Source organism: Myotis myotis, unplaced genomic scaffold (assembly GCF_014108235.1).
Source record: "Myotis myotis isolate mMyoMyo1 unplaced genomic scaffold, mMyoMyo1.p scaffold_m19_p_1, whole genome shotgun sequence".
Lineage (NCBI taxonomy): Eukaryota > Metazoa > Chordata > Mammalia > Chiroptera > Vespertilionidae > Myotis > Myotis myotis.
Genome location: NW_023416313.1, coordinates 216,880,899 through 216,906,219, shown reverse-complemented (window position 1 = coordinate 216,906,219; position 25,321 = coordinate 216,880,899). Strand labels below are relative to the sequence as shown.

Below are 25,321 nucleotides of genomic sequence, written 5' to 3'. Positions count from 1 at the left end.
TTTCTCATCTGAAATCTTGGAGGTCAGAAGGAAATGGCACATTTTTCAAGAGCTGAAAGAAAAGAACTCTCAACATAGATTTCTATATCCAGTGAAAATTTCCTTCAAGAATGAAGGGAGGAATTAGAGACTTTGTCACAGTAAACCTACTCTAAAATAATGGCTAAAGGAAGTTCTCTAAACAGTAATCCTGGAACATCAGGCAGGAAAAAAGAATAATAGAGTAAAAATAGGGGTAAACATACTAGACTTTCCTTTTGAGTTTTCTAAGTTATGTTTGATGATTAAAGCAAGAATTATAACGTTGATTTGACTTTTAGTGTGTATATACAAAATATTTAAGGCAGTTTTAAACGGAGATTAAAGGGGAGTAAAGGGAGGTTAGGTTTCTGCATTTCATTTGAACTAGTACAGCCACTCTGGAAAATACCTTGGGAGTTTCTCACAACCCAGCAGTTACACTCCTGAGAATTTAGTACAGAGAAATGAAAACTTCTGTCCATGTAAAAACCTGCACACAAAAATTCATAACAGCTTTATTTGTTATAACCAAAAACTGGAAACAACCAAGATGGCCTACAGGAGGTGAATAGTTAAACTAGTACATCCACACTGGAATACTACTCAGGATTAAAAAGAAACCAACTATTGCCCTAGCCGATTTGGCTCAGTGGGTAGAGTGTCGGCCTGCGGACTGAGGGGTCCCAGGTTCGATTCCGGTCAGGGGCAGGTACCTTGGTTGCGGGCGCATCCCCAGTAGGAGGTGTGCAGGAGGCAACTGATCGATGTTTCCAACTCTCTATCCTTCTCCCTTCCTCTCTATAAAAATATCAATAAAATATATTTAAAAAAAAATAAAAAATAAAAAGAAACCAACTATTGATACATGCAGCAAACTTGCATGACTCTCAGGGCATTATGCTGAGTGGGAAAAAAATAAAATAAAAAAAGGCCTCAAAAGTGCTTATTCTGTATGATTCTATTTGTGTAACATTCTAAAAACGACAGATTCATAGTGATGGGGAACAGCTTAGTCGTTACTGCAGTTAGGGAAGGTAATGGGGAGAGACGTGGGCATGAATATAAAGGAATAGCAGGAGGCAGACCTTTGTGGTACTGTAGCAGTTCTCTGTCTTGGTGGTGGTTACACAGATCTGCACATATGATAAAATACCATAGAACTACACAACGTTGTACCAGTGTTAATATCCAGGTTTTGGCTTAGGCTGTACTTATAAGATTTGGCGAAATTGAGCCAAAGTGTACCCAAGTCCTGTCTGAATTATCTTTGTAACGTCTGTGAATAAATTTGCAAAACAGATTTTTTTTTTTAAGTAATGAATGTGTATTTCGCCATACTCAAAAGGCTCCATACATACTGCTTCATCCCATTTATGTTGACATGCAGGGAAAGGCAAACTGTGGGGCAGAGAATGTGTCAGTGGTTGTCTAGGATTAGGGGATGGAGATTGGCCACAAAGGGGGAGCAAGAGGGAATTTGGAGGGGACAGTGGAACAGTTCTGTGTCTGGGTGTGATGGTAGTTATTCAACTCAATGCATTTGTCAAAACTTAAAAAACTAAATTCGTGAAGTTTACTATTTTAAAATTTAAAAAACAAAAAGGAAACTATAGTAGTCAAACAAATACATTTTCTAAGAGTTTACCTTTTGATGACTGATAATTTTCCAGAAATATCTAAGAAATATGTGTATTTTCTTTCCCCACAGGTGATATGAGTGAAGAAGACATGCTTCAGGCAGCTGTGACCATGTCTTTAGAAACTGTTAGAAATAATTTCATAACCGAAGAAAAAAAATAATACCTTTTACAAGTCTCTAAAATAGTCATACTTTCCAACATTGTCCTGTGTGATTAAAGCATAGGGTCTATTTAGTAATGTGTCAAAGAGAACGAGGTTCAACAGAGGAAATAAGACTTTTAGGTGGTCTGCAAACAAAAAGATGAGAAAGTAGAAAAATGCATCAGTTGTAGGACTGAGTCATAATCCCTCAAATACTAGCCAAAGAGGCATCCAGCAGTTAAAGAAATTAATAATAGTTTTCTCAATGTTCCTTTTTCATTTTTGAGTGTGCAATATCTAATGTGTCTAAAATTAGGGCATTTTTCTTGACTCTTTTTGCAGACCAACTAATAAGCTCTTGCCATAGAACTTTTCCCATATATTTTGTTTTCTTTTCCTCCCTTCTGTGAGGTAATTGGCTCACTTTCATCACCTAATACAGTAGTTGCTTCTACGTCTCATTAACTAAAATGAACCTTTTAGGACAGTGTCTCTTCTCTATGTCGATAATAGGAACGGTTCCAGAGGATAAGTGTTCTCCCTCCGCCTACATATGGTGCACTTGGATGTTTCCTCATGTTATTGTCTCTGGCCACAATTTATCTGCTACCTGGTTTTTATTATTTTTCTACACTCTGAAAAGATGGGAATTTTTCTTGAGGTTTTTCTTTTTAAGCCCTCCAAGGTGGGATCATTATGTCATGATTCTGGTGCATTCCTAAACTCGCAAGTCAGCTCTGCACAAGTGTTTAAGAATAAATGAGCATTTCTGAAACGTGTCAGCACATCCTTTCCCAGAGGCCTCATGAATGGCTTCTCCGTGTCTTGGAACTTGGCAGCTGTGTCGTAACCCCCTCTCCAGCACGCTTCTTTTCCCCTTTTCCCGGTGAGAAAAACAGAGACGCGGTATGCAAGCAAGTTTCCTTCTGGTGTAAGACAACATCTAATACCCACCATGAATGTGTGTGAGACAAGATTTGGCCTTCACTTTTAGTAGCAGAGCCAGTTTATTTTTTTTCTCTTGTGATGGAGCTGTCTGTTCTGTTTACAGCTGGGTCATGGAATGTAGATAGATGTCAGCTTCTGCTGTACATCTTCTAATAGGTATAGCTTGCCAGAGATGATGGTCTGGAACATGAAAATAATTTACTCATAAAATATATTAAAATTTATACTGTGATTTAACACTTGGTTGTTTAAAATAGCTTAAGAATTATAGAAGTCACATAGAACTGAATGGGTCTGTAAATAAGAAAGTCTTTAGTTTTGATAAACATTCTATGTGATGACCAGAGAGTTTCTTGCTAGGTCAATACAATGGTATGATTTAGGTGAAAATTAACTAGGTCTCTTTGAAATGGGTGTTTTAGATTCTGTCATTTACTCCTCATCCCTCATCCTCCATCCCCTTTTGAAGCCCTTTTGAATGTCAAATTGTTTATAAGCTGAAATGTAAGAAGACATTGCAGCCGATGACTTAGAAAAATAAAATATGGTGTGTTGCCATATTGGTGTGTGGCTGCACACATTTTATCAGGGAAATTTTTTTTATCTAGGATTTATTGCTAAGTGAAAAGAGATGAGAAAATGCATTTTATTTATGATTATGATACAGCTTTTTCTTGGAAAAAGACAGATTTTTTTAGTCATTATTTTGTGCCAAATGAAGTCTTCTGAAGATTCCCTTACATAAAATTAGAATTTTGCTTTAAAATCTAGTTTTCTTTTGACAATTGAGAATGTTCCAGAAGAATTATAACACTTTAAAACTGCAAGTGATGTTAGAGTTTAGTACTACTCTCTCAAGACTTACAAATCAAAATATGTATTTGGCCTTTATTTTTTCCCATTGAAAATTTACTTTAAAACTCTTCATTCACTTGAATTGATGAGCTACTTAATATAAAAACGAGAGGACGAATACACATAAGTTTTAACCTAGAGTTTATAAAGTTTTTATATTACACACCTTTGTCAAAGCCTTTAGGGAAATAGAGCATGTCGACCTTCATTTGCTAGGGATTTTTTAAAAAGCAAAGCTGAGCACACACTGGATACATTTCAATGTGTTTATTTAGTTTGTTGTGACATTGTTATATTTGGCAGGCAGATCCAGAATCACCAGTAAAGTGCCATCGTGTTTGGATTAGGTTAAATGTTCAATTAGAACATTTAAATTCCATTGATTGGCCAGTATGAAAAGATGCCAGTGCTCATAATCACAGTATCAGAAAATGTAAAAGTTACAAAAAGCTACAGATCACACATCAGGAACTGCTGTTTACTATAAACAACCTAGAAGAAAGGAACAATAAAATTCACAACTGTCCTGCTAATAACTTTATATTAAGATTTCCATTCTGTTTCACCAATTGGGAACACCTTAATGTTTAATATTTAAACTATTGGTATCATTTTTCTAATGTATAGTTTGTATTACTAAGATAAAATACATACAGTGGCAATGCTAGTGTTATAAGTAAAGTTTAAACAAGCTTTGGAAATGCCACTTTCATATTTTGAGGTGTCAGATTTAATAAATAGTTATTTATGTTTTAAATTTTGGAATAGTTAACCTCTGATCTAAAACCATCAATTTACATTTTTACAGTAATTAACTTACAAATATTTCAGTACTGTAAATTGTTTGAAGTGATTGCAGTGGGTAAACTATATTTCATTCAGCTCTAAGATCTTGGCCAAATAATTTACAATTCACAGAATATTTAAGAAGGTGCTTTTTTTCCCCTTTAAACCTTTATTTTTCTTAATTATGACTTTATTCATGCCAAAGTTAATGAGGAAAAAACCTCAAAACTAGTTGAGACTCATATGCAAAATTACCCATAGTCTACATTGTTTCACATACTATTAAGTTCAATAAAGTAAATTTTATTTTAGTTAGAGCCTAAATCACATTTTTAGTGTCTGCTTGTTTGATACTATATTTAATAGTATCATGCTAGTGCCAAGATTTACTAAATGTCTTAAAATTGGCCCATTGGACCTGTCCAAATTAAAAAAAAGAATTGACTCAGTACATACACAAAATATAATAATTGAAATATCTTCAGTTGAAAAATCTTGATGTGTTAAATTCTGAGGAAGATTCAATAATTAATATTGATGGCTTCCTACTTGACCTGCAATTAGAGAGGCCGATGACCACTACTTTCAAAGTGAATTGTTACATTGGGGCCTCACAAGTATGGACATGTGTGTGATCTTAATTAAGAAAAAACAACTGATCTCAGTAGTGTAGATAATTTTTCTTGTGTTTTTTTTTTTTTAAATCCTCACTGGAGGACATGTTTAGAGAGGAAGGGAGAGAGAGACATCTATTGGTTGCCCTCTGTATGCTCCCTGAATGAGGATCAAACCCGCATCCCAGGCACTTGCCCTAACTAGGATCACACTGGCAACCTTCCGGTGTATGGAGTGATGCTCAACCAACTGAGCCACACCAGCCGAGCTAATATTTTCAAATAAAAACTTTTCTTCATTCCTGGTCCCTTTAAAACCAGTATCTTTTGCTAAAGAAGTGAACTGGGTTGTATCTTTTAGAGCCTTACACGTAACAAAAGTATTTTTTGTTCCATTCTGCTTTCATGAACAAAAAGATTATTGACATAGTTGGTTAATTCCTGAATTTTGATTTTTTTTTTAATTTGAAGGAAATCTTTGCTGTTTTTCACCCAAACTGAGCTGGCATTTTAAGAAGTAATACTAGTAGCATACTTCTAATTTCACAGTAGTTGGCATGCTAATTAATAATGAATCAAGGAGTGGGAAGCAATAGTGAAGTATATGTGGAAATTCCTGACTTATTGAGGAAGCACGTCAGTTTTCTCTGGCATAGTTCAAAGGTGAATGTTTCTGGGAATGTTTTTAATGCTTTTTTTTTCTTAAAGAGGCAAATGTACATTTGAATGTGGTTATCTACTTTCTACAACACTGGATTACTAGAAATAATTTTTAAAAAATCAGTCTTCTATATAAATAAACTATTTGAAATTCAAGTACAAAAACATCTGAAATAAAAAGCATTGTCTTGGCCATGACACAAGTGCACTGTGACGGTGCCATTTGCTCAGGACTCAACTCTGCAACCCTTGTCTGTGCACCCGTCTGAGTCTTTCGCCGTTAGTACACACACAGGCCTTCCTGTCTGGTCCTTAGAAAAGCCGGGCTTCCAAATCACTGTTGAACACAGGATTCTATTGTTAATGTGGATGTTCTATAAGTTGTATTTTAAATATCACAGATTATTAAATAAAGGTAATGTTTGCTTTTTTATTTCCGTTTTTATGTGTGTTTATTGTTAATTCATAGCCTTGCCATTCAAAGTTTGGTTGGAGGACCAGCAACGTCTGCACCACCCCGAGAACTTCATAAATGCAGTTTCAGGCCACACTCCGACCTACTGAGAGCCTGTTTTTAACAGGATCCCCAGGGGATTCCAGTGCAGAGTGAGGTTGGAGAAGCATTTTATGGACTATGGTGATGAATATAGCAGACCTGGGGCGCTCACTGACACTCTGTTCCAGCTAACTGCTGCCAAAGGGCCCATTACTAGAGCCTCAGATCTTTTCTTAGAAGCTAAGAATCCCACATTTTTATTTGAAATTAAGTTTTGAATGCTGGCTCAATTATTTTTAACTCGGGGCCAAACCACATAACAATTTTTAAGAGTGCTGGTTTTCCCTTATTTTATCCAACTCTGGACACTAGAATCTATAATAATTGAACTCTACCAGGACTAATAGAATCCTCAAATTATGAGGGTTATATATCCATTTTAGCCTTAATTGGGGTTGGACACAAACTTCGAAAAAATTTTTTCAAATAGATTATATGATCTTTTTAACTTACTAGCTTGGTGCTTAGAAGGACCAATTCATTGAATTTGGATGCCACCAAATGAGTGATCTCATCAACACTCACCCGTAGGCCTTGTGAAACATAAGTTGATTGGAGTGCCTATTTCATGTTTCCTTTTTGTAAAAAATATATTTTTATTGATTTCAGAGAGGGGGGGAGAGAGAAATATCAATGATGAGAATCACTGATTGGCTGCCTCCTGCACACCTCACACTGGGGATCAAGTCCGCAACTTGGTATGTGACCTGACTGGGAATCAAACCATGATCTAGTTCGTAGGTTGATGCTCAACCACCGGGCCACGCTGGCTGGGCCCTATTTCATGTTTTCTAAAAACATTATCTTTTATTAAAAGGAATTTTGGGGTTATCCTTACCCTGAAGATTTGCATGTTTAGGACCCTTTTAACCATTTTTTTAAAAAAATTATCTTTATTGTTGGAAGTATTACAGGTGTCCCTCATTTCTCCCCCATCTTTTAACTATTTTGTATGGATATCACCAAATGCTCAAAATTCATGGGTCCAGATGACTTCTTCAGCCTGTCCTTCTGATATTCCCCCTTTACCACTGTAGTCCCACTTCAGTCCTAGCAGAAGGCTGAAGAAGCTAGTAGCGATACAGATCTTCAGATAAACCCGGGCCTTTCCCACCTGCAGGCACTCTGTAACACTCCCTGTCTCCTTTCCTTTGCACCTTTTGCATCCTTGCTCCTATAGTTCACTTGCCATCTCCTGCTTGAAGGACTCTTCCAGCTGGACTATCACTTCTTGCTGCGCTCTCTTCTCTCCCAAGATTGTTCCAGTTCTCCCGGGTCTGGAACCCCAGCCACCCTTTGCCTCATGGGCTGCTAGAGAGAAGTGATTCTTATGTCATTCATTCAAAACATTTGAGCACTTGTCTGTGCCAGGTAGGGTTTTGGAAGCTTAGAAACAGCCATGAATATGAGTCTGTTCTCATGGGCTTGTAATCTGGCTGATAGGTAGAGGGAACATTTAATGAGCTTGCCCTAAAACTGGTTTGGCTCAGTGGATAGAGCATCAGCCTGCGGACTCAAGGGTCCCAGGTTCGATTCCAGCCAAGGGCATGTACCTTGTTTGCGGGCACAGCCCCAGTAGGGAGTGTACAGGAGGCAGCTGATCGATGTTTCTAACTCTCTATCCCTCTCCCTTCCTCTCTGTAAAAAATCAATAAAATATATATTTAAAAAAAATAAATTAATGAGCTTGACTTTATAACATGTTAAGAACTGTGCTTTTCTGTGAGAAAGGAAGGCAAACAGGATATGACATGACAGAATGTGACTGGGAAGGAGGACTGCCTCTGAGTGGGTTCCAGAAAAGCCTCTTGGAGGTGACATTCAGACAGACACCCGAAAATGAGGAGGCAGCCATGCAAAGGCGTGGTGCCACCAGCCCTGTCTGGGAACAGCAAGCATGATGGCCCTGACATGAGCGGTGGCTCCTGTTCCTGCCGAACAGAGGGAAGGCTGAAGAAGCTAGTAGGTAGTGGACAGGAGATAAAATTGGGATGTAGGCAAAATCTTACCATGTACAGTTTCGTAAATAAAGGTGAGTATGTATTCTATTTATATTTTATTACACCAAGCCCTCTGCCTCCACTTTCTAGAATATTCCCAAGCCTTTATTTAAAAAAAAAAATCTTTTAAGGGGCTCATCAACTACATCCACCAAAGAGCATGCCAGTGTTCAATGTAAGTAACCCAAAAAACTGGCTGAATGTTTAACACTAAAGATATTGTTTAACCAATTTCAGATTATAATTTTAGTCAAGACTCCCACTACCCACTTGTGCACTGTGTTTTTCTTCCTGTTAATTTTATGCCATTATTTTCATCACTGTCAGATGACTATAGTTCAGGTTTGAAACCTTAGTATCATATTTAGTTGTTAATTCACATCATCAACTGTAGTGGCTAATATCGGAATCTCTCCCATTTATATCCTTTTTGTCTTTCTCAGCCAGTTCTGGTCCAGTTACTATCATGTGCAGTAACATCTTAGCTGTTCACTTCGCCTTCAGCCTCTGTGTTTTTTCCTTTTTTAAAACTGATTTCAGAGAGGAAGGTGAGGAAGAGAGAGACAGAAACATCAATGAGAGAATCATCAACCGGCTGCCTGCCTCCTGCATGCCCCCGACTTGGGGGATCGCTGAAACCTGGGCATGTGCCCTGGCTGGGAATTGAACCCAACCTCCTGGTTCATGGGTCCAGGCTCAACCACTGAACCACGGGGGAGGGGCCAGCTTCTCTGATTTTGAGTCCAGCCTTCCCAAAGCTGCTTAGCCCCATCACTCCAATGACCTTTAAGTGAATCTCCAGTACTGTCAACATGTTATTACAGGTTTAATATCCGTAAACACTGGAAAGGATGATGCCAAATTAGCATTTGCTGAAATGATCGTATGCCTAGACAACCCAAGGAAACTAACTGAAACGCTACTGAGCTAAGAAGGGAGGTCATTTTACCATGAGAAACGGATGCACGAAGTAGCCTTAACTCAAGGTCATGCAAGCTAACGAGTGAGACCCAGGCAGTCAGCCCCAGGGTCTGCACCTCTAACCCGTGGGCAAATGTTTAACAAACACTTCCGGAACGAGATGCAAGCGTTCCTTTAAAACTATCCCAGTTTCAGGGAGAGCTTGCCTGGTGCCCTCAGATTCCCATGAGTGGAGGCATCGCCGTGTTCCATCCACAAATAGTGCAATCTGCTAGGCCCCCCCCACCCTTTTAAATATTTTTTTACAGAGAGGAATAGAGAGAAACATCGATGAGAGAGAAACATCGATCAGCTGCCTCCTGCACACTCCACTGGGGATGTGCCCGCAACCAAGGTACATGCCCTTGACGGGAATCGAATCTGGGACCCTTCAGTCCGCAGGCCGACGCTCTATCCACTGAGCCAAACCGGTTGGGGCTGTAGCCCCCCCACCCCCTTGACAGGCTGTTTAACAACCGACACAGTAACCGGTGATCAGCTGTGCGAAGCCTCTTCCTGCGCGGTGGAGCGGCCCCGCCAGTCTCCTCGCACCACTGCCTTCGCGGGCGTCAGAATCAAAACACTCAGGTTCCACCAACACGGAGCCCACGGGGTTCCGGGCCACGTCGGCTTCGGGGCGCACCCAGCGAGGGCGGGCTCTGCCTGACACACAACCTCCGCCCGCCGACAGCCCCGCGGGCCCCGCCGGCGCGCGACCTGGAGCGCGACCTCGCGCTCAGCCTGGGACAGCGGCCCCAGCCGACCCGCGCTGGGTCTTCCGCGATCCCACGCTCCCTTGCGCTAAGGACACGTCCGCCGGCTCCGCAGGGCCCTTCTAGGCCACCGCGGCGCCTCTCTATGGTCCGTTGCCGCGTTGCGAGTGGCTGTCATGGCGGCCGGCGTCGAGTTGGCAGGAGTTGCTCACAGAACTGGGGCGAGTCACTGAAGCAGAGGGAGAGGCGGCCCAGCTGGACGGCGGGAAGTCGCGGGGATGAGCCGAGGCCCCGCGGGGGTGACCGTGTGACCGGAGGCGGGCCCCCGGGAAAGGCCCAGGCCGGGCCTCCGCGTTTCTATGCGGAACGGGACGTTGGTGGGAGCCCCCGAAGCCCGCGTTGCCTAGGAACCCCGCCGGGTGTCATCGCATCCTGAGGGTTTAGATTTTGGAGCGAAGGCAGCCGCTCCAAGACGTTCGGCGGCGGGGGTCGTCGGACGGCGCCGGACGCGCTTTCCCGGAGCGGAGCGGAGCGGATCGGGTGGTTCTCTAACCCGCGGCGATGTCTTCCTGGTTGGGGGGCCTCGGCTCCGGCTTGGGCCAGTCGCTGGGTCAGGTCGGGGGCAGCCTGGCTTCCCTCACGGGCCAGATTTCAAACTTTACGAAGGACATGCTGATGGAGGGCGCGGAGGAAGTGGAAGGTACCAGCTGGGGCGAGGGGAGGGCCTTGTGGGCCCCGGGAGCGTGCGTTCGGTCCCCACCTCCCTCTGTCCGGGGACGCGGACGGGTCGCCGGGGAGGTCACCCCGCCCCTTCGCGCTCGGCGCTCCCTTCGCCTCCTCCGACCCGGGTTTCCCGGAGGAAAGGCCGCTGGCCTCCGGGAGGAGGTCGGTTCTCCGCCCCGTACATGTCGGGATTCCTCCGGGCGGAGCGGCGCTGCTCCTGCGGGGAGTAGTTTTATTTTGGTTTGGTTCGTCCACGCCCACCGCTCGCTTTGTCCTGAACTTGGGGGCGGAACTGATTTTGGCTACTTTTCCTTGATCTGACGGTGGTTGTTGTTGTTTTAAATATATTTTATTGATTTTCCACAGAGAGGAAGGGAGAGGGACAGAGAGCAAGAAATATCGATGAGAGAGAAACATCGATCAGCCGCCTCCTGCACACCCCCCACTGGGGATGTGCCCGCAACCGAGGTACATGCCCCTGACCGGAATCGAACCTGGGACCCTCCAGTCCGCAGGCCGACGCTCTATCCACTGAGCCAAACCAGTCAGGGCTGTTTTTTTTTTTTTTTTTTTTTTTTTTTAATGATGTGTGTATGACCCACAGTCGCTTTTAGTCCCTTTGGTTTATGTAACAATGGCAGTCACTCACGAAGTGCTTGGTGTCGCTCACCCTGTCCGGTTTGAATATATTGTTAGTGAAACACAGCTGTTTTTCCCGTTCGTTATTTTATATATTTTTTATGTGTTTTTCCGCCCAATCGCCCGGTGGAACAAGGGAGAGAGTCTGTTCTCCGGGGGTACCCTTAGCCACCTTCACTCGTTTTTTAAGTCCTCGTTTTGGTTTAACTGATGAACAGCGACTCAGAGTTGCGTGTTGTTGGATGGTTACTTACTATTTTGATTTCTTGATACTTCTTTCAACAAGTAGTATCTAGATCAGAAGAGTCCTTTTTTTCTTTTTTAGGACCATCCTAAATGGGTTTATTAAAAAGACTATTTGCGGAGGTGTGGAGAGGGTGGAGAGCAGCCGCCAGGAACGGGGAAGAGGTGTCACCGCCCCCGCGAGGGGCGGGCTCAGAAGGGCTCTGGAGCCCTGACCTGGGTTTGCCTCCAGGCCCAGGACGACAGCAGTTCCTTTGGCAGCTTTACTTTTTGTGCGTTAGTACACTTAGCACTCTGGGTTGATTTCTAAAATCCTGTTTGGACTGAGCCTTCATGTGTATTTGGCTGAAGGAAAGTGAGTTTGACAAAAAGACAGTACTTAAATTTAGAATTTCTGTGGGTGCGTTTAGAGGGGAGGAAAATTGGTGCGCTCCCGAAATGCATTTTACTGCTTGGGGTATCCCTGGGGTGGGGCCGGTGGGAATGGGGGTGAAAGGGATTCTTCCTGTGTTGGGGAAGGAGAGGGTCAGGGAGGTCAGTCAGAGGCAGGGAAGGGCCCCTGACGCGGGGAGGGACTATTGTATACCACACAGGGGAAAACTGCTGGCCATTTCTTTACCTTAAACCAGAAAATATGCCTGCCCCAACCTGGATGTCCTGCAGGCGTAAGGTGGAATTAATTTTGTTCTTCCCACCAAACGTGTTCCTATAGTCTCAGTCTTACTGGTTTCACCATCCACCAGTCTCCTAGAATAGAAATGTTTGTGGTCTTTGCTTTGCCTCTTTTTCATCTTCCAATTGGTCACTAATCTTGGTCATCCTGAGCCAGAATTGTTACTTTTATCTGTCCTTTCCTTACTTACTCCTATTTCTTTAGTTCATACCCCATTATCTTTCCCATCCTGTCATTCATTTCTCCCCGTTCCACTTCATTTTCTATTGAGTTGCCAGTTACTCTTCTAAAACAAATGTGCTTTAAAATCTCTTCACCATGACTTCCTTGATAAAATCCAAACCTCTTAATTTTGGGAGACCAGAAACCTATCTTATCTGGGTTCAACCTACCTTTTCCAGTCTTACCTCCTGTTCCCTCCCCTTCTCTTCCAATTGACAAACATAATGCACATTCACATACACATACACATACACACACACATACACACACACATACACATACACATACACATACACATACACATACGTGCTTGCATCCAGAGCAATGCCACGTGGAACTTTGTGCCTCTGCATGGGAGACAATTTTTCCTGTGTGACCCCGCTCACATGTCAGGGGCTTGGTGGAACTGTTCTCACTCCATGGCAGGTTAGATTGATTGCAGGCGATCTGTGTTCTAGCAGAACTTTGTGGGTCTCTGACCGCACTCACCATGTTGAGTTATCATTTCTCTCTTGGTGCCCAGGGTGAGGACTATATTTTATTTTTCCTTATGTGGCATCTTCCCTGGTACATAGTGGATGCTCAGTAAAAATTTTGCTCAGTGATTAAAAATCTTCAAAGTTGCTTAGTGCTTTTGTTTTCCTTTGTATTAAAATAGGACTTGCTTAACACCTAATTACTGGTTTTATAAATCATTTAAAGATCAGGTCAGAGTCCAGTTCATTGATTCATGCAACAAGTATTTATTGAGTGTGTATCCTGTGTCAGCGGTGAACAAGATAATAGTTCTCAAATAGTACTGTTGGTACAGCTTGAAAATCATCCGTGTTTACAATATCAGAAAGTTGCTATTCTACCAAGCAAACACTGTACTGATTTATTCAAGGTTAGGAGCTTGGGATATTAAGTCAAACATGGGTTGAAATTCTCCTTCCATATATTAAAAATTGTGGGCTCTTTGGCAAATTATTAAGTATTTAATTTCTAAAAGGCAGAGTTTCCTTATCTGTTAAATAGGGATAATCATATCTATCATGAGATTGGGAGGATTAAATGATGTCATGAGTATAAAACACTTAGCACTGTGCCTAGAGAATAGTAAGCATTACTAAACGGTAGCTATTGTTTTTGTTTTCCCTGTGTGAGGAATAATTTTTTGTCTGTATTACATCTCCCCTTTATTCTTAAAAAGGCCAAGATTTTTGGCGGGGGGGGGGGGGGGGGGGGTAGGGAGGGGTAACTTTGTTTTATCCCTCTTTGAAACAATTGCTGGTCTATAATTACCTTCCTAAACAGATTAAATTATAATTTGTTCTCTTCTGACTAGCAGTTAGACCAGGGGTGGGCAAACTTTTTGACTCGAGGGCCACAATGGGTTCTTAAATTGGACGGGAGGGCCGGAACAAAAGCATGGATGGAATGTTTGTGTGAACTAATATAAATTCAAAGTGAACATCATTACATAAAAGGGTACGGTCTTTTTTTTTTTTTTTTTTAGTTTTATTCATTTCAAACGGGCGGATCTGGCCTGCGGGCCGTAGTTTGCCCACGGCTGAGTTAGACAGTCCTGTCAGAGTTTTAACCACGATGTATAAACAACCACAGAAGCAACTGCACCTGGTGATTTTCAAAACAAGAAGAGTGGGTTTGTCACTTTTATTGGACGCCACTTGTATTTTCTTCCAATTTAAACTGTAATTCAGAGAACTTATTTTTATAGTATTGAAGTGCTATGAGTAATGAAAAATACTAGTACTTAGGAAAAAACCTAACTGTGCATGATACTTTTCTGGTCGCATGAATGGTGCTTTGCCACTACTGGCCTCTGATTCTTTTCTCACTGGTATATGAAAGTGTGTGAACCTAGACTAAGCTATTCCTATTAGACAAATTTTTTTTTTTTTTTAATTTATTTCAGAGAGAGGAAGGGAGAGGGAGATAGAGATAGAAACGCCAATGAATCATCAATCAGTTGCCTCCTGCAAGCCCCCTGCTGGGGATCGAGCCCATAACCCAGTCCTGTGCCCTGACAGGGTTCCAACCAAGGATCAAGGCTCAGCCACTGAGCAACACTAGCTTGGCTGAGCTATTCCTATTGTAAATAAATTGTGTCTATGTTATTTGAAATAAGTGTTCTTGTAGCATATTTTCATTCTTTGTTTCTAGGCCATTAATTATTTGATAGTAGTGGGAGCAGAAGTTAGAAATAAGGCCTTAAAACCCAGTTGCATAAATTTCATCTAAACACAGAGAGATTTCATTTGTAAAACTTAATTTTCCAAACTTTAATGAACACTTCCAAGGAATAAAGGAGGATATCCTAGGGTGTATAAGATAGGCAAAAAGAATGACTTCTCTGACAGTAAAGAACACTTGTAGCAGTAGGAAGTAGTGATAAGATCAAGTAATATTTATCTTCTGAATAGATTCTAGGATCAGCATACCATTGTTTAAAGCTCAGTGCAGTATATTTCCCTTACAGTGCCTGTTTATTAGTTTATATGGTGTTGATCGTATATTCAGTATGTGCTGTTTCTTTTATAGCAGAATTACCTAATTCTAGGAGAGAGGAAATTGAAGCCATTCATGCAATCTTAAGATCAGAGGTAAGGAAAATTAAAGACTACTGTTGAACTTAGATTTTTCTTTTTCAAAGTCATGAAAGTTATTCATGCTTTATTTTGGTCCTCTCTTTTTAATACATTGCTTGCCACTTTTTGTCTCTGGCTCTTTAAGTTTTTTAAAGCATTATCAACTTCCTTTAGATGAAGACTATATATGTTACTGCACTTTGCTATGTAATATTTCCATCTCTGCTTCTCTATGCTGGGAGTAGGAAAACTGCTAAATATCGAAATAATAATGGTAACAGTTTATTATTGTCAAGGATTTACTGTGTTCTGACTGTGCTAAATTAAATTGCACACTTAAGTGTAATGTTTGTATACAGAAAAATTAATAATATAGGTATAGCAAATTACTTTTATCATCTTTTTCATTACTAGTTAGTGCCTTGTGGTGTCTAACTCTGGACATTATGCATACTTAATAGGGATGAGGAAAACTTGGAAAGGGTTCAAAGGAAAGCCACAGAGAACATGAAAGGATTTAAAGTGAGATCTGTTATAAAGTATGAGACATTCAGTGATTTAGTCCAAAAATAAGAGCATTGAGGGAACACGATCATATTTTAGGAAAAGACATTCTTAGAGGACTGTAACAAGCATGTTTTCCTGTCTGTTAAGCTCATAAAAAGAGAAAATTGAATTTGAAAAAATTTACTTACAGCAAGCATTTTTGAGTTTTGATCGAGATTACCAAGATGAGATTGCGGAATTTGCAAACAGAAGACCTCTCAAGAAGAATTACAGTGATATTTTGCCTCCATAGAAAAGGGCAGGTTGGTGACACGTTAGAGACGTTTTCTGTAATTACTTAGTAAGTAGATGCTTTTGTGACAGGTGAACTTAGTTTCTTCTTTTTTGTAAGACTGAGATAGGAAATTGTTCCTGTAGTCCCTAGAGAAACCTTTAGTACAGACCATCCAGAAAAATTATATGGCAGTTGTGTGTAGTAGCATTAATTTTGGTAAATTTACCAGTGTACATTTTGGGGGGAAATAGTAAATAGGGTTAACGATCTTAATGAATGTCTGCTCTGTTATAGAGCTTGAGAAGGGAGATAGAAAGAAACCTTCCATCCCTCTTTGATCTCAGGTCTAATCTCTCGTGTTACCATTGGGCTACATGGCAAATATGATTCTAGTGTTTAGAAATACATATTTTTAGTATGACACATCCCCAATGAAAACCTACTTCCTCTTTTGGTGCTTATTCAAAGTAATGTGAGCTACTCAAGCACTAGAGGGAAACATACTATTGGGCTTCCCAAGGGCTTTGTTTTCTAAGGTGATTTTAAGTGTACATGATTCTTGCCTTATGTCAGCACATAAGCATGTCACACCCTAAATCCTTATGTGACTGTGCAATGAAAGAATAAGGTGAAGATATGATTGAAGCTATCAGGGAACTTACAGTATAAAGTTTTAGTTTAGACAGAGTGCAGTGTGTTTTCCAGAGGAAATTATATACAGATGTTAGTATTTGAAGGTGACTGAATTAGCTGGGTTTCTTTAGTTGCAAGTAACAGCAACCAATCTAAGCAAATTTAACCCTCTATACCAAGAAAAATAGTTATTACATTTGCCATCTGGATCCAGTGGGCTCTTTTAATTTTTTAAATATTAAATCATTTTATAAGTAATTTACAGAAGTAAGAATGAAGTCATAGTGAAAAATTTTATTAAATATTTTAATAAGAGCTTATATAGCAAATCCAAAATATTGTTCTATATGTTTCTGGTTTTAAAAACATATACTCAAAATAGGCAATGTTCTTTGAATGCAATTTACTGCTTATTAACTCTTATGCATGAACTGGATTATATCTTATCTTGTAAATACTGATTCTAGATCCACTTATATTTCTAATAGATATTAGCTTATTTATTTAACTTCTGTTTCTTTATTTGTGTCACTAAACCCAATACTTTTGAAAACTCTGATGGTTCATGATTTTGCTTGTCATCTTTGCTCTATAATGGCAAAACATTTTTTTTATTTATTTTTATTTTTTTAAAAAATATATTTTATTGATTTTTACAGAGAGGAAGGGAGAGAGATAGAGAGTTAGAAACATCGATGAGAGAAACATCAATCAGCTGCCTCCTGCACATCACCTACTGGGGATGTGCCTGCAACCTAGGTACATGCCCTTGACCGGAATCGAACCTGGGACCTTTCAGTCCGCAGGCCCACAATCTATCCACTAAGCCAAACCGGTTTCGGCTGCAAAACATTTTTATTCTTAGATTTATTAATGCCAATTTAAAGGATCAATCCTTTGAATTTTTTTCATCTTTAAGTTATCTGTTTCCTCCCAGTCATCTGCCTTCAGCATTTACCCCTGTATGAACTATATCAAATAAATGCTCAAATGTTCATAATGAAAGAATACTGTCACATATCCATTTAGCACAGTGGGAATGGTTCAAGTTCTTGTCAAAACACATTGTGAAATAAAATATTTTCTTATTGAATGACTAACTTGATGAGAACACTATATTTCCTTTTTATTCTTTTTTTAAATTATTTTATTGCTTAAAGTATTACAAAGGGTATTACATATGTCTCTTTTTTTAAAAAAATATATTTTGTTGATTTTCCACAGAGAGGAAGGGAGAGGGATAGAGAGTTAGAAACATCGATGAGAGAGAAACATCGATCAGATCAGCTGCCTCCTGCACACCTCCCACTGGGGTTGTGCCCGGGACCAAGGTACATGCCCTTGACTGGAATCGAACCTGGGACCTTTCAGTCCGCATGCTGACGCTCTATCCACTGAGCCAAACCAGTCAGGGCTCCTTTTTATTCTTAGGGATATATTGTTGAGTCATCAGTTCTTGAGTTTGAGAAAATTTACTGAGGCTATTGTTACTTGAAGATTTGTCTGAGATTTTGCTTCTATACTCAGTTTCACCATAACTGTTAGACTCTAGAATGCTTTTTTCTATCTCTTTGCATCAGTCTTCTTAGTTGTGTAATAATTGTTTAAATTTTTTGTTTTTTTCTCTTTGTTAAAAAATGAAAATTCTGAATTTTCAACTGTGTCCAATGAAAAAAAAAAAAAAAAAAAAAAAAAAAAGGCTACAAAGATGAGATCTCCAGATAGTTTTTATCTTTTTAAAAAGATGATGCAATACATTGGGCAACACAGTCAGAAAACTGGTTAGTTCATTATTGCATCATTCTTTTAGAAGATTCCACTAGTCTTTCATTTTCTTATTATTTAATTAGTTTTTAGCATAGTGGGAATAATTGATGAATAATGACAAAATAATTCTTAGGATGATAAAATAGCAAAATGTTTCAAGATATGGAAAACAAGATCATTATAATCCCATGATTATTCTTAGACTTATAAAAGGGCCCAATGTATCCTGTGGTACTTTCAAGATAGAATGAGTTTTATTCTGTTAAATAAATGTATTTTCTCTTTGTTTATTGGAAGATCTCTAAAAAAAGAAGAAAAGTCATGAAGATCAGTTATTTATTTATTTATTTTTTCAATCCTCACCTGAGCATATTTTTTCCTTTGATTTATAGACAGAGTGGAAGGGAGGGAGGGAGGAGGAGAGAGAGACAGAGAAGCATTGATGTGAGAGAGACACATTGATCGGTTGTCTCCTGCAGGCGTCCTGACCAGGCTAGGGAACCTACAACCAAGGTGTGTGCCAGCAGTTGAACCTGTGACACTTGGGTCAGTGGGCCAACGCTCTATAACCACTGAGAAAACCAGCAGGGCATGAACCTCAATCTTTTTTGATAGTTAGGACTACTCAAACAGGAAACTCATAGGCTAAAATTGGTCCAGTAGACCTTGATGGTATAACAAGGATTAAGCAGAATGGAATAATTTCAGAATAAGAGTATCATGGATTCCAGAGGCAGAAATTGGAGCCAGTCTTTGAGAAGGATCTGCAACCAGAACTGGAGCCCTCAGGAATCTCTCTCTGTCATAGCTCCTCTCTTCTTTTTTGTGTTTATTCTTTTCTCCTTTCAGACTAGCCCCCTCGGCTTCATATTCCACATAATAGAAATAGCCCATGACAGTTCCTGGTGTGTTATGGGTCAGCACATGAAGGCTGTCCTTCATGTGCTTTATTAACCTTTCTGATTCACACAGCTAGGGAGATGAGGAGAGGCAGCCAATTAGATATTGGCCAAATTTAAAGTTTTTAAGTTATACTTATTCTGCAGAGTTACAGGTAGTCATATGTATTGTTTGTGAAAAAGCCTAGAGTGGATTTTTATGACTAGGCTTTGACTTCACTAGATTGTATTGCTTCAGTTATGTATGGTGTTTTTCCTGTTAACAGAAAATCATGTAAGAGCAGCCAATAGAATAGAAAGTGGTTGTGTGACCATTAGTCCTGTTTCTTATTAATATTTCTTCAACATAACCAAGGTCTGGTTAGATTTCTGGAGATAGTCTCCCAAACTAGGATTTGTGTATATTCTAATTTTTCCATTAATTTACTCCACTGATTGTTCTCTAGGAATTCACATAATCTCCCTGGATCATAATTTTCACATCTGTCAATATAAGAAACTAGAGGCCCGGTGCATGAATTCATGCATGGGTGGGGTCCTGCCGGAGAAGGGGCCAGCCCCTGGTTGAACTCCTGGTCGAACTGCTGGTTGAGGGGACAATTTGCATATTTGCCTTTTATTATATAGGATTCCTCGAATATAAGAAGAGAACAGATGACATCCTCAAAGTGAAAAAGTCTTCGCCTCCTAGCAGCAGCTTTCTTTTCCACCATCAGGCTCCTCAGACTCAGTTATTATTGTTAAACTGTGTTTGTAGATATATTAGTAGAAGTCTTAGTAAATTATTATCTGTAATAATTTGTAAATTCCTTTTTGCAGAAAGTTTTAGGGTTCATTTCTCTTGCTCCATTATGTACTTATTCATTCAGATTTCAGAGAATGATAACAGGTCAAGATTTAATATTTAGGTATATAAAATTTAATATTTTTTACGTGTCAATATCTTAAAATAAAGGACTGTGATATCTAGATTCATTGAATTATACTTAGAATATTTTGTATAATTCAAACTGTAGTTTTTCAAACCAAGTAGTTTTTACATTGGATTTTTAGAGGTGCCCCTGGGATTTAGGCAGACAAGTGATGTAAGGCTTTGGCCTCCTATCTGTACTTCAGCCAGAAGTCTTTTTAAAAAATATTTCTTTAAGAAAGTTCTTCTGTTTGGAGAGAAAACAAAAGTTTAAATATGTAATCTAGTTCATTCATTTACCAGACATTTACTGCCTATTATATGCTAGATACTCTGTATAAAAAGATGGGGTAAACATTGATCAGTGGTTTGGTTTTAGCAGAAAATCAAACTGAGAAAGATTTATTTTTTAATTTTGCTTTAGAATTATGCATAATCTCTATAAACATGCTTATTGCACTAGTAACTTTAATGAAACGCGTATTTTAAAGACCAGAATTCTGTCACATCTATTTTTTACATCTTTTTTTTTTGTATAAAGCATTGTTCTCACAATGCCGTGAAATAACTATTACTAACGTTTTACTTTTTAGTCACTTTGTTAAAATACTTTTTTCTTTGCTTCTAGAATGAAAGACTAAAGAAACTTTGTTCTGATCTAGAAGAAAAGCATGAAGCTTCTGAGCTTCAAATAAAGCACCAATCTACCAGTTACCGAAATGAACTGCAACAGAAAGAGGTAAAGGTTATTACAGTTACTTCATACTTCACTGAACAGTATCTAGGAAGTTTTCAAGAATTGTAAGATAAATCGAGCTATATTTAGATCCTTAAAAATATGGAAAGGGTGTTGAAGTTAATAATTACCAATTCAGTTTGTTATCATTAATTTAACAAGAACTCTGTAAGCTTTTTTATTATGTTTATGTTACATAAACTAACCTTTGTGGAGTTTAATTTCTGCTTTCCCAAAGAAGAAAAGTCCTATCTATAAAAATAAAAGCATAATATGCTAATTAGACCAGACGTCCTTCCGAACGAAGCCGGGTCCTGGGTGCCAGAGGGAAGCTGGTGCCGGCAGCTGGAGGAAGGAAGGCCTATTCTTGCACGAATTTTGTGCGTAGGACCTCTGGTATAAAATATCTTTAGGCACCCGTTGCTTAGAATTTCTCATTTTATGAAACCTAATTTCTTATCTCTCTACCTGAAATTGTTTGAAATCTGTGATCATTGCTAATTTTAACTACAAGTGTTAATATATGTTGGCATTCACTTGATTTTTCCATGGAAAAACAGAATATTAAGTATTTCATAGTTGACTTATACTGTCATATAAATTTTTTCTCCTTTAGTTTGACAGAAATAGGTATTTTGGAATTAGCTTTTCTTTGCAGTTCAGGTAATAAATATTATACAATATAACCAATGTTATCATGAATCCTTAAAATTTAGACTATGTCTCTATGTTTCATTCTGTTGTTGAATTCTCTTTAGTGTTCAGTACATAACTAGAATTCAGTTAACACTTCTATTGAATAGAACCATGTCTTGTTTAATTATCCAGATCACTTGAGTATTCTTCATTTTGTTGATAAAATGTTCATTTCTACCATAAATTCATATTTGGGTTTTTAAATTTAGATGCACTGATTTCTAGTTCTTTTAGTGACGTATTAAGATGAAAAATTAAAGCAAACCACCTTAAAGATAAATACACACACTTAAAAAAGAGCTTAATTTCCAGTCTGTTGGGAATTTATTTCATAAAGTAGAATAGAATGAATTACTACAAAAATGAATATAAAAACGCATAACTACAAGTTCAAATTAAAAACCCACCTTATTTTAAAAGGCTCAACAGATATAAAATTATTCTGTCAAATTGGTTTAAAAGTCTTTAAGCCTTTTGAATTTCTTTACTTTTCATGGACAGGTAGCAAACATTCATGGCATCAGTCCACACATCACGCTTTGAGCAGCACTGACTTACAGATATTACAATAGAGCAATAGTTCACATCCAGGGGTTTATAGCTGAATCATAAGCGACACTTAAAAAATACACCAGCTCATGTTTTCCAGGAGATTCTGGGTTAGCATACTGGGAAGAGGCCCTGGTATTAGTATTTTTTGAAAACTTCATAGGTGGTTTCATTGAAAATACCACTGTGGAAAACTTTGGCATTTTATATTCTACTTAACTATTGATATTAGACCCCCAAATTAAGAATTCAAGTTTAGAAATGCCTTTGTTATTATTAGAGTTTACACTTTTTAACTCTACAACTTGATATAAATGTCTCTTGTATAATGAGAACTTTCTTTGTATTGTAGCTACATTTGAAAAAAATTGTGCATTTTAGTACTCTTTACCAGAATGAAAGATAATATATGAACATACTTTAGCAGAATCTATTTGTTGTCCTCACTGTGATGTTCATATTCCTTAAAGCTGCAATTTGCCTCATACTGTGTATAGAAAAATGAATGAAATCTGTGTATTACTATTAGAACCTCCATTAGAGAAGGAACTCTGATGAATAAAACCTGTTTGCTGTGACATTTGACATAGTTGTGTTTGGTGTTTGTCTAGTTGGTTGAGGTTACCCGTGTAGAAATGCTATATTAGTTGGTGGCTTGTCTTTTCAAGTATCCAGTTTTCCTCGTTGCGGAAGGGTGGCTTCTGGACTAGCTTGAATATTTTAGGAAGCTTATTTCAGAGCTCTCTAGCTTACTTCTATGTTTTGTCTCAGGTGCATGTGGCATTATGGTTAAGTCCTGTGTTCATAATTTCTTTTGGACAATGACTTATCAATACTCTGCTCAGGGTTTTAGAATCTTTAGTATGTTTTCTCCCTGAGTAGAGTCAAATTTTCATTAGCCCCTCTTTGCCAAGACTAAAGCCAAGCCTTCTGTCAATGCATGATTTCCTTCTAAACTCATGAGCCAGTAACTATAGTCTCACTGTGTTATCATATCTGAGAAGACTGGATTAATAAATCAAAGCATTCTCCCAATAGCATTATACAGACCACAACAAAGTTATTCCTGATTCATGATGCATTTTAAGCCTAAATCCAGCCATAATCAGTTACATAAGAGTCTTCCAACAAATGTTCTCAAGAAACTTTCCAATGCATAGACTAACACAGCTTTTACTTCCTCATCATTTGAGGTTTGATAATCACAAACAAAACTCTGAGGAATTGCCTATCCTACCTAATACATAGAAGCTAGTAAATCCATGTTTAACTGAGAAATCCCATTGCTTTAGTTACCATCTGAGTGAAACATTATCTATGCTTTAACTATGGTAATTATATTTGCTTTTAAGTAAAAATGTATGGTTGAGATGTTATAGAAAACTTAGATTAAGTTGATAGCATACAATCATTGGATAATGTTAAATTATTATGACTTTTAATTTTATGAATCTAGAACAGCGGTTCTCAACCTGTGGGTCGCAACCCCTTTGGGGGTCGAACGACCCTTTCACAGGGGTCGCCTAAGACCATCGGAAAACACATATATAATCACATATTGTTTTTGTGACTAATCACTATGCTTTAATTATGTTCAATTTGTAACAATGAAATTGGGGGTCACCACAACATGAGGAACTGTATTAAAGGGTCACAGCATTAGGAAGGTTGAGAACCACTGATCTAGAATATGGTTATTTTAAAGTACCTTCTCTGAAATATGGATTATAAATATATAGGTGGAAATCAGCCATCTTAAAGCAAGACAGATTGCACTACAGGATCAATTGCTAAAGCTGCAGTCTGCTGCTCAGTCTGTAAATTCAGGAGCTGGCAGTGTGCCCACAACCACTGCATCATCATCATCATTCAATTATGGTATCAGCCATCATGCTGCAGCTTTCCACGATGATGACATGGACTTTGGTGATGTAATTTCATCACAACAAGAAATAAACAGATTGTCAAATGAAATTTCAAGGCTTGAATCTGAAGTTGCACATTGGAGGCATATTGCTCAGGTAGGTAAACTTTTCATGAATTTTTAGAAACTGTGAGTGGGTGAAAATACGGGTGCTATGTGTAGAGATTTCATTATCAGAACTATGGACTAGAAAATCAAAACTTGCATTCTAATTCTGCCAATAACTTTCTAAGTGATTGTAATCAGATCATCTTTCTCTCTCAGCCTCAGTTTCCCCTTCTGCACAATATTGGGAAGAAATTTTCAAAATAAAAGTGGAGTTGCTGTGGTTGAACCAGCACCTTTTTCCCTGGAGTTCCTAAGGCTTTGCTGCTGGAAGTCAGGGCTCCAAGGCACAAGATTTGAAACTACTTGGTTAGATATTGTTTGAGGTTTCTGTTTGCATTAATTACATGTAAAATGAAAATCTGAGAATTGGTATTATAAATTTTAATAACTATTTTGACCCTAGCCAGCTTGGCTGAGTGGATAGAGCATCAGCCTGCGGACTGAAGGGTCCCAGGTTCGATTCCGGCCAAGGGCACATGCCTGGGTTGCGGGCTCAATCCCCAGCTGGGGGTATGCAGGAGGCAGCCGATCAATGATTTTCTCTCATTGATGTTTCTATCTCTCTCTCCTTCTCCCTTCCTCTCTGAAATCAATAAAGAAATATATTTAAAAAAAAATTTAAAAACTATTTTGTGTTGTTTCTCATGCATTAGAAATTAAATACTTGCTATTTTGGGCTGTAAACTTTCTTCCAGGGAATGCTTTTTTGTCTTAGATATCAGATTTTATATGTACTACTAAGGCTGTCAATAGATATGAGATTCAAAATATACTGGGACAGAAAAAATACACTGGCACATTGTTCATATGGGTTTAATTCATGAGTGTATAGAAAAATGAAGTATTTTCTGTCTTTTTGTGAGTGTAATCTAATTATGTAAAGGAGAAATCCTCCCAATTAAAATTATTTCCGGCTTCCCAAGTTGCTAGACATTTCTGATATTCAAAGTAAATCTGGAGAGAATGATCTGTCTGTCCATCTTATGTGTAGTAGTAGTTCTTAAACTTTGTACATGTAAGAATAACCTGGGGAACTTGATAATATTGTAGATTCCCTGTCCTCCCTTAAGAGATTAAGATTTTGTAGCCTATTTTGAGGTGTTGAAAACTGCATTCAAAAAATAAATCATCAGGTGATTCTGATAATATGAGTAAAACAGTTTAAGAAACACTGCTTAGGGTAAGATTTCATAAGGAAGAGATGGATTTTTTGTATGTTTACTTAAGCATACCTTGAATGCCTACTATATGACAGACCTGTACTGGGATATAAAGGTGAAAAGGGCATAATTGGGACCTTTCAGGGAACTTAATTTTCTAGCAAGGCATAGT

At 38.7% G+C, this 25,321-nt stretch overlaps 2 protein-coding genes across 9 annotated transcripts in view; both read left to right on the top strand.

Moving 5' to 3' along the window:
- The window catches only part of ATXN3 (ataxin 3), a 37,285-nt gene extending 31,186 nt beyond the window's left edge, over positions 1 to 6,099 (top strand). Inside the window, exon 12 of one of the 2 annotated variants that reach the window (XR_004968621.1) lies at positions 1,730 to 1,758. Coding sequence is in view for 1 of the 2 variants with exons in the window: in XM_036315749.1 (XP_036171642.1) it covers positions 1,730 to 1,821 (92 nt within the window). In the remaining variant the exon portion in view is untranslated. Of the gene's footprint in view, positions 1 to 1,729 lie in introns of both variants that reach the window. The other variant, XM_036315749.1, reaches the window with a different exon arrangement.
- A 3,623-nt stretch (positions 6,100 to 9,722) lies between these two features.
- Positions 9,723 to 25,321, top strand: part of TRIP11 (thyroid hormone receptor interactor 11) — a 65,436-nt gene continuing 49,837 nt past the window's right edge. For 2 of the 7 annotated variants that reach the window (XR_004968574.1, XR_004968579.1), the window contains exons 1-4: positions 9,723 to 10,595; positions 14,940 to 15,001; positions 20,605 to 20,715; positions 23,697 to 23,978. Coding sequence is in view for 5 of the 7 variants with exons in the window: in XM_036315744.1 (XP_036171637.1) it covers positions 10,457 to 10,595; positions 14,940 to 15,001; positions 20,605 to 20,715; positions 23,697 to 23,978 (594 nt within the window). In the remaining 2 variants the exon portion in view is untranslated. Of the gene's footprint in view, positions 10,596 to 13,893; positions 14,037 to 14,939; positions 15,002 to 15,683; positions 15,796 to 20,604; positions 20,716 to 23,696; positions 23,979 to 25,321 lie in introns of those variants that run through there. The other 5 variants (XM_036315742.1, XM_036315744.1, XM_036315741.1 and 2 more) reach the window with 5 other exon arrangements.